This window comes from Mauremys reevesii, linkage group 1 (assembly GCF_016161935.1).
Source record: "Mauremys reevesii isolate NIE-2019 linkage group 1, ASM1616193v1, whole genome shotgun sequence".
Lineage (NCBI taxonomy): Eukaryota > Metazoa > Chordata > Testudines > Geoemydidae > Mauremys > Mauremys reevesii.
This window is the reverse complement of record NC_052623.1, coordinates 215,378,768-215,396,844: the sequence shown is the minus strand read 5'-3', so window position 1 is coordinate 215,396,844 and position 18,077 is coordinate 215,378,768. Positions and strand designations below refer to the sequence as shown.

Here is an 18,077-nt window from a genome sequence, read left to right as displayed (position 1 = left end):
CAGTAGGTCCAAGGAATGTTAAATATCTGCTGTGGGAGATCTCTCTGGCTCATATTTAAATGCTATGGCTAAGTGACAGTTACTCTTGACTATGCTATCCACTGCTGCTGAGGAATAGGTTTATGGCAGCAAAGGTCATAATACAGGCACAGACCACAGCATCTCTCCTCACCCCTTTACTCACCTGCAGTTAAAAAATTCACAGCACAAAAATGCATTTTTATCAAAAGTAATTTTAATATAAGGAGAAAGAACACTCCCAGAGGGGTGCCCATTGGCCTCTCACCATGGGAGCACACTGTATCGAAGGAAAGCTCAGCATGGTATGCCTTGAACTCTACCACTGGGCCTTCAGCCAAGGTTGACTCTCAGTGCTCCTTACACACACAAGTAGAAAAACAGCTGCCAATTCTAGAAAGATCAGAGTCCTACTCCACAGGGCCAATTATGGAGGGCTCACACCACCCCCCATGCCTCCTCAAAGGCTGTGGTGATCTTGGCACAGGTCAGGGCAGCAGAGAGGGGATAGTTGCTGATGGAGATCATCTTCTCTGTATAGTTAACATTCAGCTGGGGAGAGAGAAGAATGAGGGGAAGCAGGAAATCCATGTTACTATCCAGTCAGTTAACACCCCCAACCACTGACAATCTTGCTGCACTTCCAGTACTTTTCACACTATGTACTGCTATCCACACAAAACTGATAAGCACCTACCCTTGGAGCAGGGCAGGACAGCTACTAACTCATAACATCTTGTATCCAGGTGAAGAGGGTGGGCATGGGTATGGCATAAGATCATACAATTTCAGTGCAATTCTGGGAGAGGAATTGAAAGGGAATACCCCCTTAACATAAGTGGTCATGCAGCAGAGCACAGGCCTTGCATCAACAGCATCTCCTCTCTAGTACAGGAAAACCATGATCTATGCTGAAAAGGAAAGAGTCCCCTACTTCCCATGACAGGTCTACTGCTCCACCAGGCAATCAGTAATGGGAGAAGAGGTATGTCAGCCACCACTACCCTTACCGAGCCATGGGCAAAAGCTCCCACAACAATTGCAACAGGTTCTGCAGTGGGAACCAGTTCACGCACATCCGTCACGTTGGGGACTGAGAAAGAGGTGCCTATCTTCATGCAGCCCACAGGGAGATGATCTGTCACTGGATTCTTGATGACCTGCATAGGGAAACACATTTAGCTTGAGGTTTAGAGGTGAGATCTTAGGGTTCAAAACAATGTTTCTGTACAGCAGCAGAGGCTCGCTTCCTAACACATCCTCAGCCCTTACGGAGCACCAGAGTCATTAAGTTCCCCCTCCACAGTTAGGAATAGAAACTTTTACCTTCAACAGTTTCTGGGGCCCATCGGCTGCACGGACGCTGAGTTTGTGTAACAGCTGAACTGGTAGGAGAAGAAGAGAACCAGGAAATTTTCATGTGCCAACATTAGAGTACCTATTCTTCAGCAAGCAGAGTTGGGAAAAGCTTCAAGTTTCATGTCTGAGCCTCCTAATTTCCAATGCCATTAACAATGCAGAACCTTCCCGTGGGGCAGCACCCCTGAGGCTCAGACCTGGGCTACTTTCTCTCATTCCACTCTCCTAAACTATGCCTGCGGTTTACATCCCCAGACTTGCAGAAGATTCTTCTGCTCTGATAGGTGCAGCTTCACCACAGTAAACGGACACAGGGTTGGTTGGTTACTGCCTTCCTCTGCAGCAGGGTCAACTTGTTTTAAATTAGTGTAAATGGTGGATTTTCTGTAACAAACTCTTTAAATCATGATTTGAGGACATCAGTAACTCAGACAGAGGTTATGGGTCTATCTCAGGAATGGGTGGGTGAGGTTCTGTGGCCTGAAATTTGCAGGAGGTCAGACTAAATGAGCATGATGGTCCCTGTTGGCCTTAAAGTCTGAGTCTATATGGCTCTTTGAATCTTGCCTCAAAAATTTCCAGCCCTGTACATGCAAACGGTGGAGGGGGAAGCAAATAATAAAACAGAGACTGGCTAGAGAGTCAAAGGGTCATAAGTGGGGAGAGCCAGAACGGGGATGAAGCAGTTTGAACCTCTTACCCATCAGACCGCAGAATCGATCAAAAGTTCTGGGAATCCTGGTCTGGGGATTGACTTCAATGAGAATATTCTTCTGGGTGTGGATGTAAACCTGCAGCAGGCCAGCCCGGTTCAGGGGACTGTCCATGAGCATCAGGAGGCTCTTAAGAGAGAGAGCACACAATGGGGGAAGCACATGACACCAGAGAATTTGATGCTAAAAGGAAGGCTCAACTCTCAGACATCAGAGTCTGGGCACACTGAACAGGAAGGGACTATTCTGCCTAGGAAGTGGTGAGAAAAGGATTAAAAAAGGTGCACTGGCTCTGCTGCAGCAGAATTTAAAAAGATGGGTGTTTATGTGGGCAATGTGATTTATAAAATTAAAAAACAAATCTTTGGAAGGGCCAATCCTGCTTCAAGGAACACGCTGATCTCTTGTTATGGGGAGACCAGAGAAAACGTTCCCTTTCGGGTGGCTTTTGCATAAGCGCCTCCTGCAGGGGCTGGTTGCTGGCACAGCGACCTGGCCCTTCCTAGGACCTGCACAACGTGGGTCGTACCTGGTGTGTGATGTCGGGCCTCACCTCCCCCGGGTCCCGGCCGCTTCGCAGCAGCAGCGATTTGTGCTTGTCGCAGTTCAGCAGCTCGTACGTCTTCCCAACCTGCAACCAAAGAAGCGAGGCGAGAGTGAGGACAAGGCGGGTCACGGGGACTCCCCGCCGGGCCCAGCCCCGTTCCCCGGCACCTTCACGGTCTCCAGACTCGCTCCCTCGAGAAGCACAAGAAGCCGCCGCCGCTGCCCCCAGGGCCGCTTCGCCTCCGGGGCCGTCTCCGCCGCCGCGTCCCCTGCTGGCCTCCGGAGCTGCCGCGTGGGCGCCGCCATCTTAGAACCGGAAGCGCCGTCACAGCTACTGCTCGTGCTCCTCTAAACCGGGGCCTCGCGCTTCCCCCAGCGGCGCGGGGAGGGAGCCTAGAAATCGGCCATACTCCGAACACTTCCGGTGTGCGAAGGCTGCTTCCGGCGAGAGAACCTAAACATCGACGTCACGTGCCCTGTGTCCGGCTATTTACCCTCCCTGCGCCTCGCTCCCCGCGGCCAGGGTTGTTTCCGCGCGCTCGCTGTGAAGCGGCACCGCCTCCGCCCGCTTGTTTTTTAAATCTCAGGGCGCCATGTTGGGAAAAGAGCCGCTTCCGGTCACCGGTTCCCGTCGGAGGGGTTAGAAAACGGACACTTCCGGTGCCCTTTCTCCCTCCTCCTCCTCCTGCAGCGGCGGCAACGTGCGGGCTGGTGCGGGCTGGTTCGGGGCCGCGGGCTGAGCTCAGCGCCTGGCGCGGGGGCGGGGCGGTTGGGGGAGGGGAGGGGACGGGACTGTCTGTCTGTCTGTCTGTCTGACTGACTGACGCGGCTACCCGCCCGTCCGTCCCGCAGCGCCCGACCGAGCTCCCCATGGCCCAGAACCTGAAGGACTTGGCGGGGCGCCTCCCCGCCGGGCCGCGCGGGATGGGCACCGCCCTCAAGCTGCTGCTGGGAGCCGGCGCCGTCGCCTACGGGGTCCGCGAGTCGGTCTTCACCGGTGAGTTCGCCTGGGCCCGCGCTCCCCCGCCCCCGCGGCCTGACTGCTTCCCTCCCCCGCGCTTCCCCTGCGGCCTGACTGCTCCCGCTCCCCGGCCTGACTGCTCCCCTCCCCGCGCTTCCCCTGCGGCCTGACTGCTCCCCTCCCCGCGCTCCCTGCGGCCTGACTGCTTCCCCTCCCCGCGCCCAGCCTGGCCCGGCCTGACTGCTTCCCCTCCCCGCGCCCCCTCCCCCGGCCTGACTGCTGCCCGCTCCCCTCCCCCCGCGCCCAGCCTGGCCCGGCCTGACTGCTGCCCGCTCTCCCCACAGTGGAAGGAGGCCAGAGGGCGATATTCTTCAACCGCATCGGTGGGATCCAGCCAGACACGATCCTGGCCGAGGGGCTGCACTTCAGGTAAGGGGCAGAGGTGGGAGGGGGCTCCTGGGGTTTCATCAACGTCCCTAGATTCCTTTTGAGCCAACTTGCTCTTGATTGTGAGCACCCGCAGGTAAAAGATCTTTTTCCTTGTTCAAACCAAGGCTTTCACTGCTACCCCCACTAAATTCCTTCTTGGAAAAGCAGCTTTAATCCCAGGAGCAGAGACATTCTTGTAGTTACTAAATCTTACTTTAAAACAGTCTTCTAACTATTCTAAAGATTCAGCTGTAATGCTGGAAGGGCCTGTGCTGCTGACAGAGCTTTGCAGGGTACCATCTTCAGCCACACGGCAGCTGCAAAGTTGGGAACTCGTAGCAATGAGGTGGCAACGTCATAGCTAAATTGAGATTGTCAAAATAACTGTAGCACGTGTGACACACCCACTTTCTGGATTTAAAAAATAGGGAGAGAATACAAAAGATCCACTTGCTGTAATGGCATCATCAAAACAGGAAAAAGTTAAAGTTTTTAGCAGCAAATATCTGATGTAACAGCTTAGCTGCCCCAGTAGTACTGATTTACCTATGGTACTTCTGGGGGTTTAGCCCCCATTACTGTAGAACTTAAGTTCCTCATATCACAATCTTTGATTATTTATCCTCACTATGCCCCTGCCATGCTATTATCCATGTTTTACAGTCTAGGAGCTGAGGCACAGAGAGACAGACTTGCCCACGGTCATGCAGGAAGGCTGTAGTAGAGAAGGGGTTTGTGGTCTTCCAGGTCCTAAGCTAGTGCCCTAAACATGGTTTCATTCTTCTCCAATATTATTCAGTCCTTGGATTTGCTGTTCCCCCTTTCTCCTGTTGCACACACGTACACTCTCCATCCCAATCTCTTTTTCCCCCTTCATGATCCCCCTGTTGATTGTATAACATGTGACTTCTTCCTTGGCTTTTCAGAATCCCCTGGATTCAGTATCCAATAATTTATGATATCCGAGCTCGACCCCGAAAAATCTCCTCCCCAACAGGCTCCAAAGGTGAGACCATCTACTTGACCAGGTCAGGGAAAGGGGCACAGTCCTTTGCCCATTGTTTCTGTATTAGCCCAGTGCTAGAATACTAGGGTGTTTGTGGAGCCTAAGCAGAGGATTGGAATAGTGGAGGTGGAGCTGCAAGCCAGGAATAAGACTTTAGCAGAAAGAAGGGATTGGAGTAGTAGTCTGGGGTCTGCAGATTTATGGGTATTGGCAGAGCTGGTGGGAGCCAGGCTGGGCTTTGGGGATGTAGTCAATCTGATTCTCTGTCTCTTAGATCTGCAGATGGTGAACATCTCTCTGCGTGTCCTTTCACGCCCCAATGCCGCAGAGCTGCCCCAAATGTACCAGCGCCTGGGGCTGGACTATGAGGAGCGGGTCCTTCCTTCCATCGTCAATGAGGTGCTCAAAAGTGTTGTGGCCAAGTTCAATGCTTCACAGCTCATCACTCAACGAGCTCAGGTCTGTTCATTATCCCATAGTGGGGGATCTGAGGTGCTAGAACCTGCCTCTAGCTTACTTCCCCATCCCCCATGTTGTATCTCTTTTCCTTTTCCCCCCGCGCACGCACACACACACTCCCATCCCGATGCACAGGATGGACAAGGGACAGAGGCTAGTTTGGAAGGATTAGCCCTTTGGCACCAGGGTCAGGGTCACTTTCCTGCCAGGTTCAATGATGGCAGATACTATGAAATCTGCCATCATTGACACCTCAGCTGGCTTCTGGTGAGTAAGGAGGAGCCCGTGGTCTGTCCTGGTACATGTTGGGACTAGAAACACGGGGGAATGTAGGAAAGAGATCCTGGAGGCCAAATGTAAACGCCTAAGGAAGGAGACCTAAAGTCAGTCTATACAAGTCAGTCAGACTAGACTGAAGCGATGGCAGAGCACTGCTGTATCTACAAGATTCTATAGAATCCAGCGAGATAAAAATTCTCATTGGCCAGGACCACACCATTGAATCTCCAGGGATACAGATCCCAAGATGTAAGAATATATTACTGGCCTCCAGATCAAAAAGGAAATTGAGTGCACAATGTGGAGAAACATCAGAGGCAGGAAAACTTAATGAAGATAATGGGGGATTTCAACTGCCCACACACAGCCTGGTCTAATAGCATAACAGGACCAAATTTAGAGAAGCAATTGATCGACATTTTAAGAGAGAGCTGTTCCAAGAAGTAAGTTCTAGCTAGCACAAGAGAAGAAAGAATACTTCCATTTTAGTCTTAAGAAACTGATAGTGACTCAGATACTGTCACTTCTAGACTTAACTAAGTAATAGTGACCACAGTATAATAAGGCTCAACATCCTAGGGGCTGTTAGGGTACCAAAAAGTTACACTAAACTTTAGAAAGCGAGATTTCAATAAAATTAGTAGGTTAGTCAAAAGGCCCTTTTAGAAGTTAAATGATAAAAGGAACGGAGGTAAAATCCCAAGAGGTAGAATTGATGCTGCTTATAAAAACAGTAATTGAGAAGACATGGGCACTGTTGAACTGAAAGGGATCCAGAAAGGCAAGGAGTGAACCAATATAACCGAATAAGATTCAAGATGCTATTCAAGCCAAACAGAAATCTTTCAAAAGTTGGGCCTAATGAAGCCAATAAACAGGAGCATAAATTATAGCAGATAATGTGCAGGAGAGAAATTAGAAGGGCCAAAATGGAGTTTGAAGAGCAAATAGCAAAAGACAAGAAACAAATGAGATTCTTTCAATATATCAGAAGCAGGAAGCCTGAGAGAATTAGTGAGTCCCCTGGATTATCAGAGGTTAAAGGTACAATTAAGGAAGATAAGGATTTGTTTGAGAAGTTGCATGTTTTCTTTGCATCAGTCTTCAGCACTAAGAATGTTGGAGGGATTCATACTATGATCTGTTATTTCCTGGTAGTGAAGATGAGGTCTGTTCCAAATTGATAATTTAAAAGGCAAAAAATCACCAGGCACAGCTGGTTACAGAAGGAATTTCAGGATGAAGTGGCGGAGCTGCTAACAAAATATTCACACTCTCATGAACAGCCTCTGCTCCAGAAAATTGGAGGATAGAAAATGGTGTACTTGTATTTAAAAAAGACTCTAAGAGTGATCTGGGGAATTACTATGCAGTGAGCCATATTTCTGTGCCTGGCACACAGATTGAAATGATTATAAACCACAAAACACCTAAAATTTCATGATCTGATAGTGTCTAACCTGCGCAGATCCTGCAAAGGAAAATCATGTCTCATTCATCTCAGAATTACTTGCACATGTAAGAGAAATAGTGGATAAAGGAGAAATGGTTGACATTTATTTAGACTTCCAAAAAGCCTTTGACTAGGTCCTACACAAGAGCCTACTGAAGAAGCTCAGTCATTGTGGGGGTGAGAGATGATATCTAGCTATAGATCAAAAATTGGCTACAAGATGGAAAGTAAAGAGTAGGAATAAATGGTTAGTTGGCATCTGATTAGAGGTTAACAGCTGGGTATTGAAGGGACTGTACTAGGCCCCATGCTGTTTAATATATGTATTCATGATTTGTAAAGGACCTGGGGGAGCAGTGAGGAAACAAAATCTGCAGATAAGAGTTATTTGGGTTAGTCTGGACCAGAGGCGACTGGCAGGAACTTCAGAGAGACCCAAACATGCTAGGGGAATGGGCCACATGATGGCAAATGAAATCCAGTGTCAGTGAATGCAAAGTAATGCATGGTGGAGGGAAAAAGCTGAACCTGTGCACCCTATAGGATTCAAAATTAACTGTATCAGCTCAGGAGAGAGACCTGGGCAACACAGACAGCTCAGTGACAGCCTCTGTGGTCAAAAAAGAGAGAAAATATTAGGAGGCATATGGAATGGGATTGTGAATAATACAGGCAATATAATGCCTTTATATAAATCACTGGTGCAGCCTCCTCTGGATACTGTGTGCAGTATTGGTCACTCTATTTCCAGTGGATATTGCGGGACTCGAGTGGGTTCAGAGACGAGTGATGAGAATGATCAAGGGCCTGGAAAAACGAAGAGTCCAAAAAGATTGGGAGTTTCCTTAGAAAGGGGACATAAGTCTATACAATAATGACCCCTGTAGAGAAGAGATCAGGAACTTCTCTTCTCCCTGTCTCAGAACACAAGAACAAGAGGACTCTCCATGACATTGAAACTGAGGAAATCATTGCCACAGAATGTCACTGAGGCCAAGAATTTAGCAGATTGAAAGAGAGTGGATATTCATATAGGTATCGGGACTATCCAGAGTTAGTTAATGGCAACACACATTTTGAAAGGGATGTTAAGTCATGCTTCAGAGTTTAAGCCGATCTCTGACTATTAGAGACCAGGCTGAAACCTAACATGGTCACAGTTTTCCACATCTGCTGGCTGCAGGGTTTCTTATACTTTTCGTTGAAGCAGCTGGCCCTGGCCACTGTCAGAGACAGGGTACTGAACTAGATGGACCGTGGGTCTTGGTCTGGCAATTCTTAGGTTCCTATGCAAGGGGCCTGTGCTGCCCAAGAATCCTCTCCTTATCGCTCAGCATACTGGGAACTAGGGTCCCTAGGAAGTGGATTGAAGGGAAGGGAGGCAATGATGCTCTGGAGGGAATGGTAACTGGGAAGAGATCTGTGGGTTAAAGTCCTGCCCCTCCTACCCACTCTTTCATTTCAGGTCTCTCTGCTAATCCGACGGGAACTGACAGAGCGAGCCAAGGATTTCAGCCTCATTTTGGATGATGTGGCCATCACAGAGCTAAGTTTCAGCCGCGAGTACACAGCGGCTGTTGAGGCTAAGCAAGTGGGTGAGTTGGTACTGCCCTCAAGCCTCAGCACGGTCTTAGAGGATGAGTGTTGCAGGAGCGGCCCTTCTGTTTTGGAATCCTCAGCCCATCTGCCTCTGTGACAGGTGAACTCTGGAATCCTACTGGGACCCTTAGCCACAGGCAGTTCCATTCCTTTCCTTTTCGTATAAGGAAATTCAGTGCTGAAAGTTTTATCTAAAATAGCACTAATATCACATGGATATAATCACAGGCAGGTCTTGCCCAAGTCTGGCTCCTTTGGCCAGCATCCAGAACCTGTGTATTTGACGGGCAGCATTTGAAAGTGCTTGGTCATGGAAGATGGACTAGAAGATTCTCCATTCCTGCAGCAGGCCTGAGTTCCTATTGCTTCAGGGAGCTACGCTCAGTTCCCAGCTATTAGTGTGTGTAGCTGTGTTGTGGCTGTGCCTAGGGGCCCTGGCGTCCCTGTGCAAGGTACTCCCACAGGGCGGTCCCTGTGTCAAAAAATGGACAATCTAAGTAAATGACCAGCTGGGCAAGGGCCCAGGATACCATAACTTCAGGTCCTGAGAAGTACGAGCCCCAGGGAACAGACTGTAGGAAGGATCCTGCCATGGGATTTGGAAGGATGAAACCTGGTTCTAGTGTCTCTGGTTTTGACCTTTTCCCTCCCTAGCCCAGCAAGAGGCCCAGCGAGCCCAGTTCCTGGTGGAGAAGGCCAAGCAGGAACAGAGGCAGAAGATTGTCCAGGCAGAGGGGGAAGCCACGGCTGCCAAGATGATATCCTTTCCATGCCCTGTGGGTGTGGTTGGGGAGGTGTGCTGGACACAGGGAGTCTGTCTCAGCCCACGATACACATACTGGAAGCCCATGTGATGGATGGAAGGCAGATGTGACTTGCCTTCTTCTATCATTTGCCGCCCTTCCCTGGGCAGAGCATGGGGGCTGTCTGCATTGGCCTGTGATCTTGGTGATAGGCTGGAGCCTCCATTCCCAACTGACACCTACTTGATCTACATCAACTTTCCAGCTACGGCCACTCCGTCCCATTGCTTGACCTCATGGGACAGCACAAAGGTCAAGCTGATTCAATGAGCCCTGGTTCAGAGAGGATCTGGTGACCCTCAGTTAGGAGGGGGAAGCTGGGTGAGGGTCTGTTAGCAGATTTCCCCCTTAACTTACTGTTGTCCTCACATCGGTGATGCCTTGAGCAAGAACCCAGGCTACATCAAGCTGCGCAAGATCCGAGCTGCCCAGAACATCTCCAAGACAGTGAGTTAGGGGGTAGGGTTGTCTCCTTCCCCTTCACTACCTTGTTTGCACTCCCCACACCCATCCCAGAGGCCATGTGATGAGTCTAAGGCGAATGTGACCTGCTTCCTCCTGACCTTACCCCTTTGCACCCCCACCCTTCTGGTCAGGGTGGGGGTTGTCTGTACTGATCTGTGATCTTGGTAGGGGGGAGGGAGCTCCCCCCCCACCGTAAAGACAGATCTATATCAAACTTCAGCCCCCCATACCCAGCCACAGCACCCAGAGGCCCCAGTACCCTGCGGTCTGGGAAAGTGGGCACATGCCTGCTTAGGGGTCAAAGGTCAGGGTGACGGGAAGTTGAAATGAGCACTAGTTCTCGAAATCTGATGGCACTGGATGTGGGACGTGGCTTTGTCCTTATTCAAACTTGTACTACTTGAACTAAGATGTGCTAGTATACCAATACAGAACTCCATGTAGACACTCCTGATCTGGTGGTAAGCCTGGCTTATATTGGTTCACTGAAGCCAGTTCTATATTGATTTATGGTAAATCAACATAAGCCAGGTTTAAATTAGATTAAGAATGTCCACACGTGATTTTGCACCAGCTTAACTAAATCTGTGTTTAAACTGAATTTAAAATTTAACTGGTGCAGCCTCAAATATCAAGGCCTCAGTTAGCAGGTGTCATAGAATGTAGGGCTGGAAGGGACCTCGAGAGGTCATCTAGTCCAGTCCCTGTACTCAGGCAGGGCCAAGCAAACCTAGAGCATCCCTCACAGAAGTTTGCTAACCTGATGAGGCTTCCCCAGCTTCTCTTGGAAGCCCCTTAACACACCATCCCCTCCCGAGGACTCCAGCTACACTCAACAGCGCAGAGTCTGTCCCACTCAAAAATATGTGCGCAAGGTGGCAGCTGTGTGGAGGGGTCTCGTTCACTCCACCCCTTTGTGAACTCGCTCCCACTCCAGCCACCCTGCCCTCACTTGGTCTCTCTTCCAGATTGCGGCGTCGCAGAACCGCGTGTATCTCACAGCTGACAACTTGCAGTTGAACCTACAGGATGAGGGCTTCACCAGGTGAGCGGGACAGTGGGGTCATGGAGGCTCCAAATAGCTCCACAAGATGGATTCCTCCTTTTTCCCCAAACTCACTCCCTCTCAATGTGAATGTTAAAGGTGTTCTGAGCCCAGAGATACCCCTCTGGAGCTTTGTCCCTCTGAATCACATTTCTCTTGAATGGGGTGAGTCCATGGATAGCACGGGAGGGCCTTGCTTCTATTTCTAAAGCTCAGGACTCAAATCCAGTTAAATCTAATTGTTTTCTCTCTTCTCTTTTTGGCTGCCTCTCCTGACATGCAGAGGAAGGTAAGGCACAGATCACTTTGTGTGAGCCCTTTTCCATCACATGGGAGGCAGGGCTGCAGGGTATCCCCGAGTTTCAGGCAGCAAGGGAGATGTGCCATTTGGAAGAGGACGGTCCAGTGATTTGAGCACTAGCCTGAGACTTGGGTTCAATTCCCTGCCCTTTCCCAGACTTCCTGTGTGCCCTGGGCAAGTCAATGGGAGTTTGGTGCATAAAGACCTATGAGGATGTAGGCCAGCTGTCAAATGGGGCTAATAGCACTGCCGGAGCTCTCAGGCGTGTGGTGAGGACAAATACATCACACTGTGAGGTGCTCCAGTACTGGGGTGATGGGAGTGAGATAATACCATGGGTGGATGACCGAGGGTTGGAGGCCAGATGGGTGGTGAATCAGTGCTTTTAGCAGCGTGGTCCGTGCAGGCCAAGATGGGATCAGGGTGGGTTCCTGAAAGTGGAGGAGACAAGCAAGTGGCATGGAGAGCCCAGACTGAGGAAGGGTGGGATCGTGGAAGGAGGCAGTTGGCATGGGAATTGCATGCTGTGGGTGTGTTTGGCTGCTGCAGGGTGGTGGGGGTGGGGAGGGTGTTTCTCCATACAGGATCGCTTTCTCCATAGGCTTTCTCCAAGCAGGCTGAAACTTCCTCCATGCCCTCAAAGACTTGGTGTTTATGGTGATCTCCTGGGCCCAGAGTCTATCCCCCTGCTGAATCCCACGTGTGACACAGGAGAAGGCCAGCCAGTCTTCAGTGGCCTAGTTAATTGGTTAAAGCAGGGGGCCTGGTAGTCAGGACTCCTGGGTTCTGTTTCAGCTGTGGCCTTGTCTAGCTGTTTGATCTTGAGTCATTTCCTCTCTCTGCCTTTATTTCTGCCACTGCAAAATGGGTTGAATTTTTACCTCTCCCAGGGGGCTCATGGAGCTTTGAGAGACATGCTAGTGAAGCCAGGGCTGGAGGCCAACTTTTTTCCAAATGTCAGGCTGGATCATCTGTTACACATGCAGGGGGTAGAGTTTGCCTTCCAGACTGACTCATTCCTCTCTCCTCACAGTGACAGCCTCCTGACCAAACCGGGGAAGAAATGAAACTGCTAGAACCATTCACACGAACTGGCAGAGCAAGATGGTTGAGGGAAGATCGCCAAAGTCATTCACCCAAGATTCCCCCTCTGCTGGTGCCTGTTAGTTTTCACTGATTGTTCTCTCACTTACTTGGAAATTCCCAATGCAATGGCCAACCTGGTACCCAATCCCCAGTGTTGGGAGCCATCTCTGCCATTGGGCGTCACCAGTTGGCTAGTTTAAAACCACCAAAGGGGATTTAAACTCGGGCAGGGGTGGGCAGTGTGAGCCCTTGGGGACCTGTTATTCACACCCAGCCTCTGCTAGGGCTTGGATTTTTATAGGACTAGAATTGTAACTGCTGTGTCTGCCAAGCCTGTGAGGCCTGTGTTTTGGTACCAGCACCTAGCTTTCAGTTCAATGAATCTCTTGTTAATTTTTCTTCCAGCCCTCCCTTCCCCATGGGAAAACTCTTGAACAAAGGTTTCATGGGGCTCCTGCCATTTTTGGGCTCTCAGATCACATAATTTTGTCTGCCCAGTGATTCTTTCAAAAGTTTGTAAAAGAGGGGAAAAAAATAAAAAACAAAAAACAAAACTTGTCCCAGGTGTGTTTAGTAGTGGAAAATGAGTTCTGCATTTCTTTTGGTTTAGAAGAGGGGCTTGGGGGTGGCAGTGACCAGGACCAAGATGGTAGAGGGACAGAGTGTGAAACCCTCATTGTGTTGGGAGTGATGGACGGAGCTAAACCATGAAGCTTTCTTGCCAGCACACTTGGGCAGGGTCACTCTTGTATCCCAGCCTGATACACTCTGGAGTTGAGCTCATAGCAAGACCTACATGATTAGAAGCTGCTTCATTATCTCCCTTCCTAAGCACCCTCTTATCTCAATTTTACACCTGCTTCATCTATACATATGTTCTCCATTACTTGATGTGCACGGAGCTGGTTCCGCTGCCTTTTCAGCTGCATGAGTCAAGCGGATGAAAAAAGCCCCACATGAGCAAGACTGCTGCTGTGAGCACTTTCTGCAGAGCATACTGCTTGGGAGGCTGGATAAACAGCTGTATTTAATACAGCCCTCTCCCTGCCTTTCTTGCTCAGCACAAACTGGATTTAGGAGGGCGAGCCTCCTTGTTCCCTCTGCTCCTCTCAAACCTCTGGATTAAATGGTCTTTTATTATGTTTCCTATAGGAGGCCTACACACGATCTCCCATCCCATCTCCTGCTGCAGGGGAATAAGGTGGACATTTGCTGGGCACTCTGCATAGTGCCAATATTTAAGCTGCTTCCTTCCTAAGTGGATTTTTGCAGTGTTCTGGGCCATGTTTAGCTTTCCCTTGGGGGGAGGAGGGGGTTGGTGGAAATAACCATGTGGATGCAGCAGAGTTTTATGGACTTAAACTCACTTTCCTGCCTCTGCACCTTGTGCATGCTGGGAGTATTATCCCCATTTCACAGAACAGGCAACTCATCAGCCTCAGGCAGTAGAGCTGGACTGAGAAAACAGCCCCTTGCTCTTGCTATTTCTGGACTTTGTTTATTTGGCCGCTACTTGACTTCTGCTTCTGGCATTTACAAGTGACCTGCTTGTGCCTAAATGTGAGCTCTACCGGGGAGCTGTCTGAGCTGCAGGCAGCCAGCTGGGCTGGAGCTTGGTTTAGCCATGGGGACTTCAGGTGCAGCATGAGTGGCTCGGCCTTGCCACAGCACAAGGGCCAAAAAGCTGTGGCCAGATTTGGGTGGCTGTTAGGGTAAAGTATGATGAGCCTAGGCTCTTAAAAGGGTTTTTGGGGCAGGGAGGGGTGTGTGTGTGTCAGTCCTGATGAGTTTAGTGTCTGGATCTTCATGTGGAGACGGACTAAACTTTGATGGGTAGGTCCCCCAACTCAAGGGCAGCCGCAAAGGGAAATGCCATAAATATTACTGGGGATGGTGAGCAGCTCAACTGTAGGAGCCCACTGCTTCTTGACAGGAAAGTGGGGCTCTGTTAAGGATCTCCCTCTCCCCCACACCCTTAGTTTTCCATACAGTGATGAAAATACCAAGGGCAGTCAAAACTGCCTGCTCCAGACTGAACTGCAGCAGCTCCCCCACAGCTCTCGCATCTGTCTTCATAGACTGGCCACTCTTGAGGGGGAGGAGCTGCCCTGCAGCTGTGCAGTGCTGTGCATTGCAGCACTAGTGAGAGCGACACCAGCAGGCAGAGATCCAGATGGTTCCCAAAAAATTGTCATTGCTGCACAGATGGCAATTGATGGGTGAAAGGTATCGGTGAGGATCAGAGTAGAGTGCTACTGCAGAGAGTCTCGGTCTCCACATCCCACCTTAGTGACATGTGGCAAAGCAATGCCAGAGCTGCTGTTCAGGGGATGTTGTGATGGCCAAAAGTATAACAGGGGTCAAAAAAGAACTATATAAGTTCATGGAGGATAGGTCCATTAATGGCTATTAGCCAATGTGGTCAGGGATGCAGCACCATCCTCTGGGTATCCCAGAGCCTCTGATCACTGGAATCTGGGCCTGGACTGGATGTCGGGGGCTGGATCACTCAACAATTGCCTTGGTCTGTTCAGGCCCTCCGATGTATCTGGCACTGGCCACTGCTGGAAGACCAGCTACTGCTCTAGCCAGATCATTGGTCTGACCCAGTGTGGTGATTAGTGGTGCTATCGCCTTTTGTCATTCCCCAGCCTGGAGTTTTGCCCTGGCACCAGGACCATTAATTTACTGGACACTTAGCTTTGGGTTAAAGAAATGGGGACACCCGACCTAGCCCAGGCTTGGGGCTCTGGCTGGGGCCTGGAGTGCACATGGAGCTGGAGAGGGACAGTATAGCTCCTCTGGGGGGTCAGGAATGCGACTGCCACTTTACACTGCCTTGCTCTGCAGCTGCCTCCGCCCTGCTGGTTTCTGTTCCACAGTGCTGGTTATTCAACAGCCTAGGGAGCCTCAGAGCTGTTGTCTCAGCTCCCCTCCCCTAGCTCAGGGCTTCCCTCCCTGCCCCATAGTGGTGGTGGGGCCATCAGTGTTACAGTCACTTCAGTCAGCGCTGCCCTTTCCTCCTCACTACTTCCATTCCTGGCTTTCGCCAGAGCCCCCAGCCGACCTTTGCTGCACCCTGCCTCTCCTGGGCAGAATCAGCCCTTTGGTTCAGCCTCGTTCCCCTGCACCTCCATGGATCAGCAAAGCACCCATCAGTGTGGAAAGTGACAGTCCCTCCCCCTAACACATCACCCTGATTAACCCCTTCCCGGCAATGCTGCTTCCACTGACATCACCACATGAGGCATAGTATATGTCAATGTAGTTATAGCTAACTCCACCAGAGAGGTCCTTTGGGGCCATCTGCCTGTCCCAAGTCAGGGTAAAGGAGGAGGGTTGGGCGTCAATAGAGTTAACAAAGACTTTTAGCCTGGAAACAGAAGGGTCTTCAACTCAAAGATGCATGCCGATCACCCTTCTTGCAGCCAGGAGGATTACCATCGGCACATGGAACGTGAGGACCAGGTTGCAGCAGAGATGAGGAGCAACAACCTGACTCTACTAGGCATTAGCGAGACAAGATGGAGCTGGACAGAGACGACTGTTGACAGGAGAGCTGTTGCTGTATTCAGGACATGAAGAGTGTTGTCCAAGCAGGCACAGAGAGCACTGATTGGTTGGGAGGCACATGGTCCCAGGATCATCACAGCATCCTTCAGAACTAAAATGAAGAGGATTAAGATGAATGTTGTTCAGTGCTACGCTCCAACCAATGACAGTGAAGAGGAGGACAAAGACTACTTTTACAACAGACTCCAGAAAATATTAGAGACTCTCCCAGACAAAGACATTACCATCCTTATGGGAGACTTTAATGCCAAAATTGGACCTGATAACACAGGATACGAACAAGTCATGGGGACCCATGCTCTGGGAGAGATGAGTGAGAATGGAGAGAGATTTGTGGATCTGTGTGCACAGCAGGCATGACAGAAAACCAGATCGACCATGTCTGCATTAGCAAGAAGTTCAGAAGATCCTTGCAGGACGTTAGAGTTAGAAGAGGAGCAGACGTGGTGGCCAGATTGAAGCTGAAGCTGAAGAAGAACTGGATAGACGCGTCAGACAGAAGAGCGAAGTACAACGTCAACCTTCTGAAGGACCATAAGACCAAGGAAGATTTTGGATTGACGCTGAAGAATAAGTTTTCAGTACTACAGGATCGGTCTGAGGAAGAGGAAGACAGTGTACTCAACAGATGGCAGAAAGTGAGAGACACACTTAGGTCAGCATGCCAGGAAGTGCTTGGAATTAAGAAACACCAGCAGAAAGAGTGGATCACAGCAGAGTCCTTGACAAAGATAGAAGACAGAAAGAAGAAGAAGGCAGCAGTCAACAACAGCAGGACTAGAGCAGCAAAGGCCAAAGCTCAAAAGAGTATGCTGAAGCCCACAGAGCAGTGAAGAGGAATATTAGGAAGGACAAGAGAGATTATGTGGATGGACTGGCAGCAGAAGCAGAGCAGGCAGCATACAGCGGTAACATGAAACAGCTGTACTGTCTGGAAAGTTCAGCAAAGACAAGCAGGGAAAGTCTATAACAGGAATAGAACTACAGATGAACAGATGGGCGGAGCACTTTGAGGAACTCCTGAACAGACCAGCACCACCAAATCCACCAGACATCGACCCAGCCAACGAGGACCTCCCAATCAATTGCGATAAACCAACCAGAGACGAGATCAGAAAAGCCATCACCATGATGAAGAACAGGAAGCAGCAGAGGCCCTGAAAGCAGACCTGGATGCCTCAGTGGAAATGCTGTACCCCTCTTTGAGAAAATATGGGAAGAAGAAGTGATTCCGGCTGACTGGAAAGAGGGATATCTCATCAAAATCCCCAAGAAAGGAGACCTCAGCAACTGTGCCAACTATAGAGGAATCACACTCTTGGTCGGTGACAGGGAAGGTCTTTAACCGAGTCCTCTTAGAGAGAATGAAGGATGCCGTCGATCCACAGCTACGAGATGAACAGGCAGGTTTCCGGCAGAACAGATCATGTGGCATCCCAGCAAAGGTGGTCAACCTGATCAAGAATTCATGCATACACTGTAGAGTGATCCATGGAGGGCAGCTCACAAACAGCTTCCAGGTGCGAACCGAGTCAGACAAGGATGCTTGTTGTCACCACTTCTCTTTCTTCGTCATCGATTGGATTATGAAGACATCCACTTACAAGCGTAGGAATGGAATCAGATGCAAGAGAAGACCAACGTAGTGGCAGCCACGTCATCACAGGTTGGCCTCAACATCCACAAGGACAAGACCAAGATCCTTAGGATCAATTCCATCAGCAACGACCCAGTCACACTGAATGGAAGCCCCCTGGAAGAAGTGCAGTTATAGCTACACAGATGCTGTATTACTTACATCAGCTGTCAGCCCCAGCTGGGCTCAGGCTCTCCTCCACCAATCCCTCACTGGGAAGCAGCAGCAGGGCTCACAGCTGGAGCTCTCCCCACCCCATCCCAGGAATGACAGGCAGAGTTGTGAGCCCTGTGCAGGGCTCAGTTTTACTGCAGGGAGCCTACCAGTGGTGAAATTGACATTCTTG

General features: G+C 50.1%; 2 protein-coding genes and 1 non-coding gene across 3 annotated transcripts; 2 read left to right on the top strand and 1 right to left on the bottom strand.

Moving 5' to 3' along the window:
• Positions 1–215: 215 nt before the first annotated feature.
• Positions 216–3,157, bottom strand: EMG1 (EMG1 N1-specific pseudouridine methyltransferase). The gene is made up of 6 exons (XM_039532181.1): positions 2,805–3,157; positions 2,620–2,721; positions 2,078–2,219; positions 1,345–1,403; positions 1,029–1,178; positions 216–570 (listed from the first exon to the last, which is right to left on the bottom strand). Exons 1-6 carry the CDS (start codon positions 2,940–2,942, stop codon positions 457–459), a joined length of 705 nt encoding a protein of 234 aa, XP_039388115.1. The 5' UTR covers positions 2,943–3,157; the 3' UTR covers positions 216–456.
• Positions 3,158–3,212: 55 nt separating this feature from the next.
• Positions 3,213–13,076, top strand: PHB2 (prohibitin 2). The gene is made up of 11 exons (XM_039532171.1): positions 3,213–3,347; positions 3,489–3,633; positions 3,942–4,026; positions 4,953–5,032; positions 5,307–5,491; positions 8,689–8,818; positions 9,477–9,580; positions 9,995–10,072; positions 11,059–11,135; positions 11,419–11,424; positions 12,470–13,076. The coding sequence occupies exons 2-11, from the start codon at positions 3,507–3,509 to the stop codon at positions 12,501–12,503; spliced, it is 906 nt and encodes a 301-aa protein (XP_039388105.1). The 5' UTR covers positions 3,213–3,347; positions 3,489–3,506; the 3' UTR covers positions 12,504–13,076.
• On the top strand, positions 10,145–10,393 carry LOC120396155. The gene has a single exon (XR_005593021.1). It is a non-coding gene; the product is annotated as a small nucleolar RNA U89 (small nucleolar RNA).
• Positions 13,077–18,077: the final 5,001 nt, after the last annotated feature.

Bases quoted from the DNA above. Each gene is read 5' to 3' on its own strand.
- EMG1 (XM_039532181.1), bottom strand. From the start codon at position 2,942: ATGGCGGCGCCCACGCGGCAGCTCCGGAGGCCAGCAGGGGACGCGGCG. The intron at 2,220-2,619 runs GTACGACCCACG...CTCTCTCTTAAG, and splicing joins GGCCCGACATCACACACCAG to AGCCTCCTGATGCTCATGGA. The intron at 1,179-1,344 runs GTAAAAGTTTCT...TTCCCTATGCAG, and splicing joins GGCCCCAGAAACTGTTGAAG to GTCATCAAGAATCCAGTGAC.
- PHB2 (XM_039532171.1), top strand. From the start codon at position 3,507: ATGGCCCAGAACCTGAAGGACTTGGCGGGGCGCCTCCCCGCCGGGCCG. The intron at 3,634-3,941 runs GTGAGTTCGCCT...CTCTCCCCACAG, and splicing joins CCGCGAGTCGGTCTTCACCG to TGGAAGGAGGCCAGAGGGCG. The intron at 5,492-8,688 runs GTCTGTTCATTA...CTTTCATTTCAG, and splicing joins TCATCACTCAACGAGCTCAG to GTCTCTCTGCTAATCCGACG.